We start from the raw sequence: 11,797 nt of genomic DNA, 5'->3' as shown, positions 1-11,797 counted from the left end.
TATTTTCACCCAATTGGGTCTTAATCTCCGGCAACGTAGATGGATAGAACTGATCAAGGACTATGATGTGGGAATACATTACCACCCTGGTAAAGCAAATGTAGTAGCAGATGCTCTAAGTAGGAAGAGTTATTGAAATATGGTTATGTTGTGAGGCAGCATGCTAGAATTATGTAAGGATTTTGAAAAGTTAAATTTGGGTTTCGTCGTTGACCTAGATGCAACCGTAGTAGAAATGAAGTCAACATTGGAACAAGACATCCAAAAAGGGCAATTGGAGGAAGACAAAATAAAAAAGATCAAAGAACTTATTGAAATAAATAAAGCCCTGAGATTTTCGGAGGATAGTGAAGGAACGGTGTGGTTTGAAAAAAGAATTTGTGTACTAGACCAGAAAGCTCTAAACAATTTGATCTTGCAAGAAGCCCATGATTCTCCATATTCTATTCACCCCGGTAGTACTAAGATGTATCAGGATCTGAAAGAATATTATTAGTGGTATGATATGAAGAGAGACATAACAGAATATGTAGCTTTGTGTGATACCTATCAAAAAGTAAAGGCAGAACATCAAAGATCAGCAGGATTATTGCAACCCTTGAAGATTCCCGAGTGGAAGTGGGAAGAAATCAGTATGGATTTCATCGTTGGACTACCCCGTACTCAAGCAGGTTATGATTCTATCTGGGTAGTGGTGTATCGCCTAACAAAATGTGCGCATTTTATCCTAGTTAAGATGACATATTCAAGTGCAAAACTTGTCGAGCTCTATATGTCAGGAATTGTGTGCTTACATGGTGTACCCAAAAAGATTGTGTCAGATCAAGGTACCCAATTTACCTCTCGTTTTTGGCAGAAGTTGCATGAATCCTTGGACACTAAGCTGAACTTCAATTCTACATATGACCCTCAAACTGATGGGCAGACAGAGAGGACCAATCAAGTATTAGAAGACATATTGAGAGTATGTACCTTGAAGTACAAGCGGAGTTGGGATAAAAGCTTACCATTTGTAGAGTTTTCCTACAATAACAGCTACCAAGCCAACCATAAAATGTCTCCATTTAAAACTTTATATGGAAGAAAGTGCAGAACTCTGTTATACTAGAATGAGACTAGAGAAAGCCAAGTTTTTGGACCAGAAGTTCTTAGAAGAGCAGAAGAGCAGGTTCAGACCATATGTGAAAACTTGAAGGTTGCACAGTCTCGATAGAAGAGCTACGCGGATAATTGACAAAGAGAATTAACCTTTGAAGTAGGAGATATGGTGTACTTAAAAGTCTCGCCTGTTAGAGGTCTCCGTAGATTCAAGATTTAAGGGAAATTAGCACCCAGGTATATTGGACTAATCAAGATAATTGCCAGACGTAGACAAGTAGCATATCAATTGGAACTACTATATGCACTAGCCGATGTGCATAATGTGTTTCATATATCTCAACTAAAGAGTGCTAGAGGAACAGTTATCTCTAGAAGAAGTGAAACCAAAAGAAGACCTTACCTATGCGGAATATCCTATTAGAATTTTGGACATTGTAGAGTGAACAACAAGAAGAATGGCTATTAGAATGTGCAAAGTTCAGTGGAGTCACCACTCAGAAGATGAGGCCACTTGGGAAAGAGAGGATGATCTGAAGACAGAGTTTCCCCGTCTCTTCTCCAATCTTTTCGAATCTCGAGGGCGAGATTCATCCTAAGAGGGGTAGGTTTGTAACACCGTAACTTTCAAATTTTCTCGATAGTATAAAATTTTGCTAGAATCAAATAGGGGTAGTAGATTTTTGTTCAATTAGAAAGGAAATTAATTTATAAATTTAATTTACCATAGGTTATAACCATTCTTGATGCATTCATGCTGCTGTAGTTTGCAATAGGTTTTTATGGGTGAAAAATGTTTCCAAAAGTTCGCTAGAAGGCGCTCGTTAAAAAATCTTTGCGAAAATGGTTCAAAAATCAAAAGAAAAGCCTTTTCCTATTTCCTAAACCTAACCGACCATTTTTCCTTCCCAAAGCCAGCCCACACCCACCTCTCTCCCTCCCCTTTCCCCTCTCGGGCCGCCTTCCCTTCTCCCTTTCCACACGGCCCAAAGCCCATTTGCTTTTCTCCCTCCCCCTCCCTTCTTTATCGGGCCGAGCCCACCGTCTGAGCAGGCCTTCTCACGACCGAGCTGCCTCCACCTCCCGTCGTTGTCTCTATCGCATGGGCCCGCACCGAGTCAAGCCATTGTGTCGAGCCTCAGCCGCATTGAGCCAACAACCCACCGACTCCCCTTCTCCCACCTCCAGCCGCTCCCGCTCCGCTCTGTCGACTGCCATGAATCTGCACCCTCTCTCCTACTCGAAACAGCCGAATCTGAAGCATTAAGCCCCATCAAGATGCCCCATCCATTTTCCCCTCCACAATCCTCTATATTGCTCAGGTTAGTGCTGTAACCGTCGGCCTTAATGGCCATTATTGCCATTCGTTTGTCCTCCACGTGCCCTGGCTGCTCTGCTCGATCTCACGCCTATTTAAGCCACCCGTGGCCTTTGCACTAGGTTCCGTAACTCCTTCACCTGCTCACACCATGATTCCTCGCCCATACCATCGTCGCCACCACTTTTTTCTTCGTCTTTGATGAGATGTGTCGCTGCCGCTCCTCCCGCATCTATGCACCATCTCCGACCGAATTAACTGCTTCTCTGGCTCTGCAGGTGCCTCCGGAGACGATCCCGTGGGTCATCGTCATAGATCCGGCTCCAGAACACCTTCCCCAATGCCACAACGACCGTTGCCGTCGCATTCTCCGTCACTCGGCTGCTTCGATCTCGCTCCGGCCTTGATTTCGCTCGGGGTGAGCTTACTGGCACCTCCTATCCCTTTTTCACCACTTGTCAGAGCTCCCTGGCCGCTGGAGCATCATTCCAGCCACTCTCCAACCATCCGTTGCCATGCCAAGCCCCGCTGGCGCCTTTGGTCCACCATGGACTCGTGGATCGAGGCCCCCCCCCCTTTGGTTCACAGCCGCGTAGACTCAGTCCGCGTGATTTTCAATAATAAAAATATTTCAATTATGAATAATGATGTCAGCATGAGCAATAAATAAGTTTTTCAGTGTAAAAATTAATCGGTTATTTCTCTGATAATAAGAAAATTTGCAGAAACACCCCTAGAACTTCAAATGCTTATAACCTTTTGCTTGTAGCTCCGTTTTAGGTGATTTTTGTGCTCAAATTCTCATAGAAATGTGTAGAATCTTTTTATAGGGGTTTTTAAACAAGTTTTAGTACTGTTTGGTGTACTATTATTGTGTTGTTTGTGTGCTCATGTAGACGAATCTATTGAAGAGCAGTTTGGAAATCTCCAGGAAGAAGACTTTAAAGGAACCATGCATCACCTTGACGAAGGCAAGTGTCTTGACCATATTGAGAGCCTAGTTTTCATATAAAGTCAATTTACAAAACATGCATATTGTTTTTGTGGTGAAATAGGTAGGATAGCAAAACACTAGCTTTATATACAGGTCTTACCCTTGTAGATGCTTAATTCTCAAATAATATCATGTTTCTGCTTAGCCATGCTTTTAGATGAATATGTTGTATGTAGGTGATGAATCATGAGCTATGAAATTAAAAGTTGAGATAAAAGTGTGTTAATATAATTGATGTTGTTAAAGGAATTAACAACAATGAATCTAGGGTTTGGGCAAGAAGGGAATGTTGGTGTGTGCCTGTTGATGTGTTCCAGGCATGGTTACCTTGGATGTATATATTTGATGATTACCCTCGTTGGATGGTTGGCGGTCTTGCCCAGACCATGTTAAGGACCGGTTTGTGGAACAACTACCCATGACAACAGTACAACCACAAGAGCTATATGGTATAGTTTTGCTAAGTAACTAGATGTTCTCCCAGTGGTGTATGAGCTAGATGGATGTGTAGAGAAGGAAGGGGCACTTCTTGATTCTGCCTGGCACAAGAGGGGGCTTCTGGGTGGAGGGTTACTCCACTTATGTACGATAGTGAAATCTTAGTGGGCAAGTACATACTGGGAGACTCTATGGAAAAGCCTCGTAGTAATGTCTCAGTGCACACCTCGAAAGTGTGCAAGGTATCGACGGGTACCGGCAAAAGAGCTAATCATGACTCGTGGGTAAAGTGTACCAACTCTGCAGAGTGTCAAACTGAATATTCAGCCATGCTCATGGTTATGAGCGGCATGGACCCTCACATGATTAGTTGGGTGGATGTTTTCAATAGTTAAGAAATGGTTGAATTCTCGAAGGTTAAAGGAGATCTTTTGTACTTCTTTCCTTTTAAAAAAAATTGCTTTATGTAGTTATAGTCTAAAAACTAGCTTTTATGCAAATTGAACCTTAGAGGATAGGAAATCTTGGTTTAAGCCTTCATGTCATACTTTCCCCCACTTGCTGAGTATTGAAAATACTCATGCTTGCTTTTCAGAAGGTGAAGTTTTTGAAGAATATCCTAAAGACGGTGCAAAGTTCTAGGCTTGTGGAGCTTCTGGTTGACTGCATGTGGAGTGGGCATTGCGCTGTGGTTCTTTTCCGCTGCTGTATAATTTTCTTTAGGCCTGTGTAGTCATTTTGTAATAAATAAAATTGTAATAATGAACATTGGGTCTGTTTTCCACTAATGACGTCGTTATATATATGTGTAACTGATCCTGACATGCATATAGTTTACATTCGGTTTGGCCTTAAAACCAGGTGTGACATAGAGTGAAGTGATGTCATACGCTTCATCAATCAGCTCAAGCTTTGGCTCGGGAAGCTCTATCAGAGGGGCAAATTCTCCACGCTCTATCCTACGGATTTCCCTCTTGGCCCTTCGGATCTTTATGTTCGAAGGGCAAAACGACTCCAAAATGCCTTTGAATTAGCATTCCTTGCATCATAGATTCTGGCATTCGCTTGCCGATACTGGTCAAATTGTATGTCAGGATGGCGATGATGGAATGATTCCCAGCAAGCCCATGACATATAAAAGTTATCTCGCATCATAGTTAATGGAGCAACATCTTCGGCTACCTGCACAGAGCCGATGGGAGGAACTGCACAGGAAGTGAAGACTATCAAAATGTTTAAAGGAGAAATTAAGACATATTACAAATGTTACGAATAACATCGAATGTTTCAAGTGCAACTAAACAACCCCTCGCTCACACTCGCTCTGGGCCTACATTTTGCACTCCATCAGCCGTTTGCGAAGAAGCAGGCACCAAAGTGGGCTGGGCAGAGGTTCCTACGATGGTCAGAGCATTCATGGCTTTGCAATAGCCCAAACAAAAACAAGTTAGATTTAAATGAAAAGATGCCAATGTATAGCAAAGAGTCACTTACTTTGCGGTGGTTGTACTCTGCCTCCTAAAGGGCGAGGGTGCACTCGTGTTTGCACCAGAAGTTACTAGTGAAGGACCTGGTAGAGGCCTTTTATGCCTTCGAGACCGCCCCAGAGGGCATGTCCCGCGGATAGCCGAACGAAGTGCTCTGGAGCGCCTAGTGATGGTCGCAGCCCATCAGCTCTAAGGATTGGATAAGACTTAAACCTAAAATTATAGCGCATAAATCACCGTACAAGTGAGCTGCTTGCTAAAGGCTTTAGATGATTTAGTGATCCACCTGAGGAGGTCACCCAGATCAACTTGGTCAAGAGTTGGGGGCATGATCGAAGCACCTAGCTCTTCAAGAGTCTAGCAAATAGCTTGACTAGCTTCAACCGCCTTTGGCTCCAGAAAATATACTTTCTCCCGAATGGCATCGCAAGAAAATTGCTTCTCCTCGCGCAATGCTTCATTTAAGCTTTGGTTCTCAACCTTTTCGGCATCATAGAGAAGCCTAGAGCTCTGATACGTTCACTTCAGATGCCTCTACACATTGCCGCCTCTTGCTCCAGTCCTTGCGGACTCAAGCGAAGGGTTTCCACCTCCTTTTCTAACTCTTGCAACCTCTGCTTGGCATCCTTCGCCCACCAAAGAAATTCTTTCCACTGGGCCTCGGTCTTTTCAGCTCTTTGGAGCAGCAGAAGTCTCAAATCCTCCGCCCCTTTGGCATGAGCTTTGGATTGCTCAGCGTATTGACGAAGAGCACGTGAAAGAAGCACACTCTATAACAAGCATAAAAAACTAGAAAAAAGGGTAATGTGAAGGGGGGCTTGATAATAATCAAGAATACCTTTGCGGTTGCCACGTTGATGGCATTAAGAAGATCAGTGGCAAGTTTCCACGCTAGTGGAATTTCGAGCTCGGGGAGAATGAAGCTACCAAATACGTTCTTCTCATCCTTCACCTCTCCAGCGCTTGGGTCAAACGAAGTCACATGTAGCACTTCAACATTGATGACTCTAGCATCAGGTGAGGTTCCCAGTGATATTAGTTTTTTTTCCAGCACCAAGGCGCGCGCATGGTGAAGCATTCCCCCTGTCTTCACTTTATGTGGTCTGCCGATGTTGGGAGGAGTCGGAGTCTAAACTAGATGAGCTAGCTACCTCAGATGTGGCCTTCGACGGACTGAAGGGGATGACGTTCCGCGATACCGTCTTATTCACGGGTTCGGCCCATCACAGAGGAACTTTGCCCATGGGAGGCTACTGTTGGGGAATGGTCTCATAGGCCCCCTTCGAATCTTGGGTCGAAGACCTATGCAGCCATTGTTTACTGGCAGAGCTTACAATTGTCGTGGGTCTATTATATTGTAGGAATCGTTCGATACCCCGAAGGTAGTCTCCGGATCGGAACCGCATGAACGTCTCTACTGGATGGAATTGGCAAAGCATATGCCAGGTCTTCGGGTGCCAACCGAGTGCCTTCGCTCGGTGTCATGAGGGGATTGACTAAATGGGTGCCGGAGGTGTCATCGTAGGCGAAGCCTTCCGAGGGCCAATCGAAGGCCACTGCTTGGCACTACCAGGAGGATGAATGAAGATAGGCCAAAGGCCTCCGGGAGCCCGAGCGAAGAGTGACCGTTGCTAACAACCAAAGACCACAAGTGGCCGAATTGTAAATAAGCTAGTGGTACTTAGGAAAGTACCGAATTACTCATGAATATGTTGAGAATGTGGCAGTTAGAGGGACAACGTCGTAAACTATATTACGGAGTGGGTGAGTATGACCTATAAATAGGCTACACTGTAACCAAAAAGAGAGATGACGTTAATAGCAGTGCAGAGTTCCCCATCTTAGGTGTTCATCCTCTTAGCCTTTAGACCTCTTTAGGATTCCGAAGGTCCACCACCTTATTTGGTTACGCAAATTTCTAATAATTAAAAACTAGCTATTCAACTGCTAAACACTTACCATATAAATTCCATGTATCTCCAGCCTGTCCAACAATCACCATAAGAGCATTAGATGTTAGGCATACACACTCTATCCCTCTAAAAATAAATTTATATATAAGATAAAAATAAATCTATCCACACTAAATTCCTCTTATGAGAAAAATAAATTCCAAGATCAATCAACATATCAGCAATTAGCTGGCATGTGAAATAGAGATGTGGTAATCTATATTCCTATATAATTCACCAGTTATGGTGAATCTGGACGGTCTTCACTATCCATTCGAGTTGATTAAACGATCACCATATAAAGTTGAATCATGTTTCTCCTTCAAAAATACATTATACGTCTAATATTTGACTTTCATATCTAAATGTCCAATATTTAACTTTCATACATTCAATATTTTATTATTTATCTCCCATACTTTTCAAATAGCTATATATTACATTAATTCTATATATATAATATATGTGTAATTACAAGTAATAATAATAATAATCCACCTCATTCAATCCGATCCTATCCTTTTTCCTTTCTATATTTTGACCAACAGATAAACAGATCCTACCTGCCTGGCAAAATTAAACTCCTTTCCAAGAAACAGATTAAGGACGGAATAACCTTCCTAAACGGATAAAACCATCCTTCCCGCCGTCTCACTGCCGGTGGGCCACCCGCCATAAACCACCCCGCGCGCCCGCCTTAAAAGCCCCCCGCGCCCCGCTTCGCTTTCGCCATCCCGTGCTCCCGTCCCATCCGTGATCATCCTCTTCCCGGTCCCGTCTCTGTCTCGCTCTGTCTTTCCCCTGCAAATCGGCGCGCCTGTGTCTCGTCTCGCCCCACGCGAGCCGCAGCCATGGAGGAAGGCCGGGGTGACAGCAAGGACGAGGCGGCCAGGCGCCTCGAGTGGACTACCATGAACCTGGAGACCGGCGGCGAGAAGGGAGATGGCATTGGCAATGGCAACGGCCGGAAGGAGCCGATGAGCATCGTCCGGCTCTTCTTGGCCTGCGTGGTCTCCGGCGGCATCCAGTACGGCTGGGCGCTGCAGCTCTCCCTCCTCTCGCCGTACTCTCAGGTACCATCTGTTTCTTTTAGTCTCTTCGAGCCTCTGTGTGCGTTCATGTCCCCTCTTCTTTAGTGTGTGCTTGTACTTGATTTTCTCTGATACGGTTTGATCGATCTTTGTTGTTCCAGACTCTTGGGATCTCTCACAGCTACGTTTCTCTGACATGGATCTGCGGGCCTATCGCTGGATTTGTGGTAGGTGTTTTTACCTGATTTGATCTTATCTTTTATTTGGATAAAGATTTGATCTTATCTTAAATCTCTCGAAATGTGTACCTATGAAACGGCTCACTTGGATTCATTTCTATCTTTATGTACAACTAACATTCAGGTTTTTACCGGAAGATATTTCGAGAAGATAAGATAGAGATAAATTACTATGTGATCCGTTTCCACACGTACATTTATCTTTAATTTCCTCCTTTTCCAAGCCCGGGATTAATATGCTCATTGATTTTTGACAGGTGCAACCCATCGTCGGTTACTACAGCGACCGGTGTACCATGAAGTTGGGGCGGAGGCGGCCCTTCATCCTTGCTGGATGCGTCATCATCTGCCTCTCTGTAAGCTCATCGAACAAGCGACCAACTCATAGCCATTCGCGATTCCTTCCCTTTCGACTAGTAGTGATTTTTTTTAGATCTTCACCGTGATGGATAACTGATGTTGGTGCTCCAGGTGATGATGATCGGCTTCTCGGCGGACATCGGGCGGCACCTCGGCGACACCAAGGAGCACTGCAGGTCTTCTGCAACCTCTGAATTCTTGAGCTTTCCTTTCTGGAAATGATAATGCACACAGCTGAGCACGTTCCCTCTGTGGCTGCAGCACGTTCACCGGCTCCCGCTGGTCTGCCGCCGCCGTGTACATTGTTGGCTTCTGGTTCCTCGACTTCGCCAACAATACCGTCCAGGTAGATTTATGTTTATCCAACATTTGTGCAAAAATCTTTCCGAATGTTACAAACGTGGTGTATGAATTTTTGCCTGCCATTTTGATGGATCTGTGTCGTTTTAGGGACCGGCTCGCGCGATGATGGCCGACCTCTCTGGTGAGCAATTCGCTCATGTACTTCTGATATTGGAACTTACTGTGTACGTGCCAAGATTGAAATATGTGACACTTAGGGTTGTTAAATGCAGCTGGACATCACGGGCCTAACGTCGGCCAGGCGATCTTCTCCCTGTGGATGGCTCTCGGCAGCGTCCTCGGCTACTTGGCCGGAGCCAACGCAAAATGGCACGTGTACGTCGTCAGGATGCATCCCCAGTCTCTTCAAAACCGTTCCCTTTTTCTGCTTTCTTTTCTGAAGCATCTGTTGCGATCGGCTGATGTGTTCGTGACGCTGGCTGATTGATCAGGTGGTTCCCTTGGCTCAAGACCGCGGCGTGCTGCGACGCTTGCGCGAATCTTAAGGGCGCCTTCTTGACCGCTGTGGTGAGTAGTCAGTCTACTTCGCTTGTAGCATGATTTTATTGCTTGGTGTCGTCGTACTTATATTTTGACAATTTCTTTGTTGTGTTTTTTTTTTTGGGTCAGATCCTCATTGCCATCAGCATGTCAATCACCCTGTACCTCGCCGACGAGGAGCAGCTCGACAAGGGCGCCGTCGACACCTCCGGCGGTGGGTGCTGCGCCGTGTTCGCCGACCTCTTCAAGAGCCTGAGGAACCTGCCTCCCGCCATGTTCAAAGTGCTCGCCGTCACGGCCGTCACCTGGGTACGTACGCACGTCCATCCCAACTTGTCAAACTAAGCATCACGAGGCGTCAGCACTCTCCGTCTCTGACATGGCTCTCGACTGGCTGGCTTGCAGCTCTCCTGGTTCCCGTTCATCCAGTACAACACCGACTGGATGGGCCGGGAGATCTACCACGGCTTGCCGCAGGGCACGGGCGGCAAGGCTGACACTTTCAACGCCGGCGTCCGCGAGGGCGCCGTCGGCCTCCTCTTCTGCTCCATCGCGCTCGGCGTCACCTCCTTCCTGATCCCCAAGCTGTGCCGGAAGCTCACGACCAGGGTCGTCTGGTCCATCAGCAACCTGCTGGTGTTCGTCTTCATGACGATGATGGTCGTCGTCGGTATGGTCTCCATGAAGGGATACAGGGCCTCCCTCGCTGCCGGCCTCACCGGACCCGACCCAACCCTCAAAGGCATCGCGCTTGCCATCTTCGCGCTCATCGGCATCCCGCAGGCCGTAAGTTGATGTGCGTCTTGGTTTGATGTCCTGTTCTCTTTCCTGAAGTATTTGCTTCATCTGTTCGTGTCGCATGCAGGTGTTGTTCAGTGTTCCTTGGGCTGTCGCATCCGAGGTTGCCACCGAGGAGGGTGGAGGACAGGGTCTCGCCATTGGCGTCCTCAACATTGCCATCGTCGTTCCACAGGTAAGAAAATGGCGATGCTAATTTTCCCTGAAATCTCATCTTTTCTCAAGCGATGGTCTTTCTTCAACCTCCCGATGCCCACCTCTCTTTCTCTCCCGACGCTCACATCTTGCACTTGCTCGCCCCCGCCCTGCCCGCTTCCGGCTGTCTCGGGCGGTTCTCCTGCCACCGCCTGCTATCATATTAACCAATCCATTTTCGTGCTCCTCCGCCGCCAGCATCGCCCACCGCCCTCAGGCTACCCATGGCTCCGGCAGCGCCACCGCTGCCTCGCCACATCACCACACCACCCACCACCGTTCCAACAGGCTCCCCAAGCATCTCTCTATGCCTGGCATCAGATGAACCCACCCCAAACCCTAACCCCTCCCCTAACGTCGTCGTCAACCATTTTTCTTCTCTGGCGTGTGTTCACACCGTCACATGAAGGATTCTGAACTTTCAGGCGCCTAAGCATTATGAAGCATGTAAAAAAACCGTTTTTGATAAGTCAACCTCTATAGCTTTGTTGCAACAAAGATCCTTGATTTGTGTTGCTCCTTGTTCAGCTGGTGATCGCGCTCACAGCCGGCCCCATCGACGGTGCCTTCAACAAGGGCAACACCCCGGCCCTCGGCATCGGCGCCGCCTTCGCCCTGATCTGCGCGGTCCTGGCGCTCGTCCTGCTTCCAAAGACTAGAGGCATGTCCAACGCCGCCATCATGTCCGGCGGGCACTGATCTCTCCCCAAGACGGCACCTCGCAGCGCAATCGGATCACAGACGAGAGGCAGCAATTGGATCACAGATCTTATTAGGAGGGAAAACAAACTGATTTCTTAAGCAGGAAGGCAGGGTTGGTTATTGTGAGATACCGGAGTCTTGTCTAGTCTGTTCGTATGTGAGGTCGTATCAGCGCCTCATTTTCGGCGTTTAGTTCTTTATGTTTCGAGATTACAGCAATAGAGGCCGAGAGAGATCTTTCCTGGTTGCAATATTTAGCACGCCAGGAAATGAAATCTCATCTCAAATATTTGAGTTGAACAATGATTCTCTCTGCTGTAATGGTTAGAAGCTCATCAATGA

General features: G+C 46.5%; 1 protein-coding gene across 1 annotated transcript; it reads left to right on the top strand.

The window, feature by feature from the left end:
* The first annotated feature begins 8,000 nt into the window (after positions 1 to 8,000).
* LOC133917560 (sucrose transport protein SUT5-like) lies at positions 8,001 to 11,797 on the top strand. The gene is made up of 12 exons (XM_062361441.1): positions 8,001 to 8,360; positions 8,480 to 8,545; positions 8,815 to 8,913; positions 9,029 to 9,093; positions 9,179 to 9,263; positions 9,368 to 9,401; positions 9,493 to 9,595; positions 9,712 to 9,787; positions 9,890 to 10,069; positions 10,166 to 10,546; positions 10,626 to 10,733; positions 11,282 to 11,797. The coding sequence occupies exons 1-12, from the start codon at positions 8,139 to 8,141 to the stop codon at positions 11,450 to 11,452; spliced, it is 1,590 nt and encodes a 529-aa protein (XP_062217425.1). The 5' UTR covers positions 8,001 to 8,138; the 3' UTR covers positions 11,453 to 11,797.

Source organism: Phragmites australis, chromosome 5 (assembly GCF_958298935.1).
Source record: "Phragmites australis chromosome 5, lpPhrAust1.1, whole genome shotgun sequence".
NCBI lineage: Eukaryota > Viridiplantae > Streptophyta > Magnoliopsida > Poales > Poaceae > Phragmites > Phragmites australis.
The sequence above is the reverse complement of the archived record's forward strand: the minus strand, read 5'-3'. Positions and strand labels throughout refer to the sequence as shown.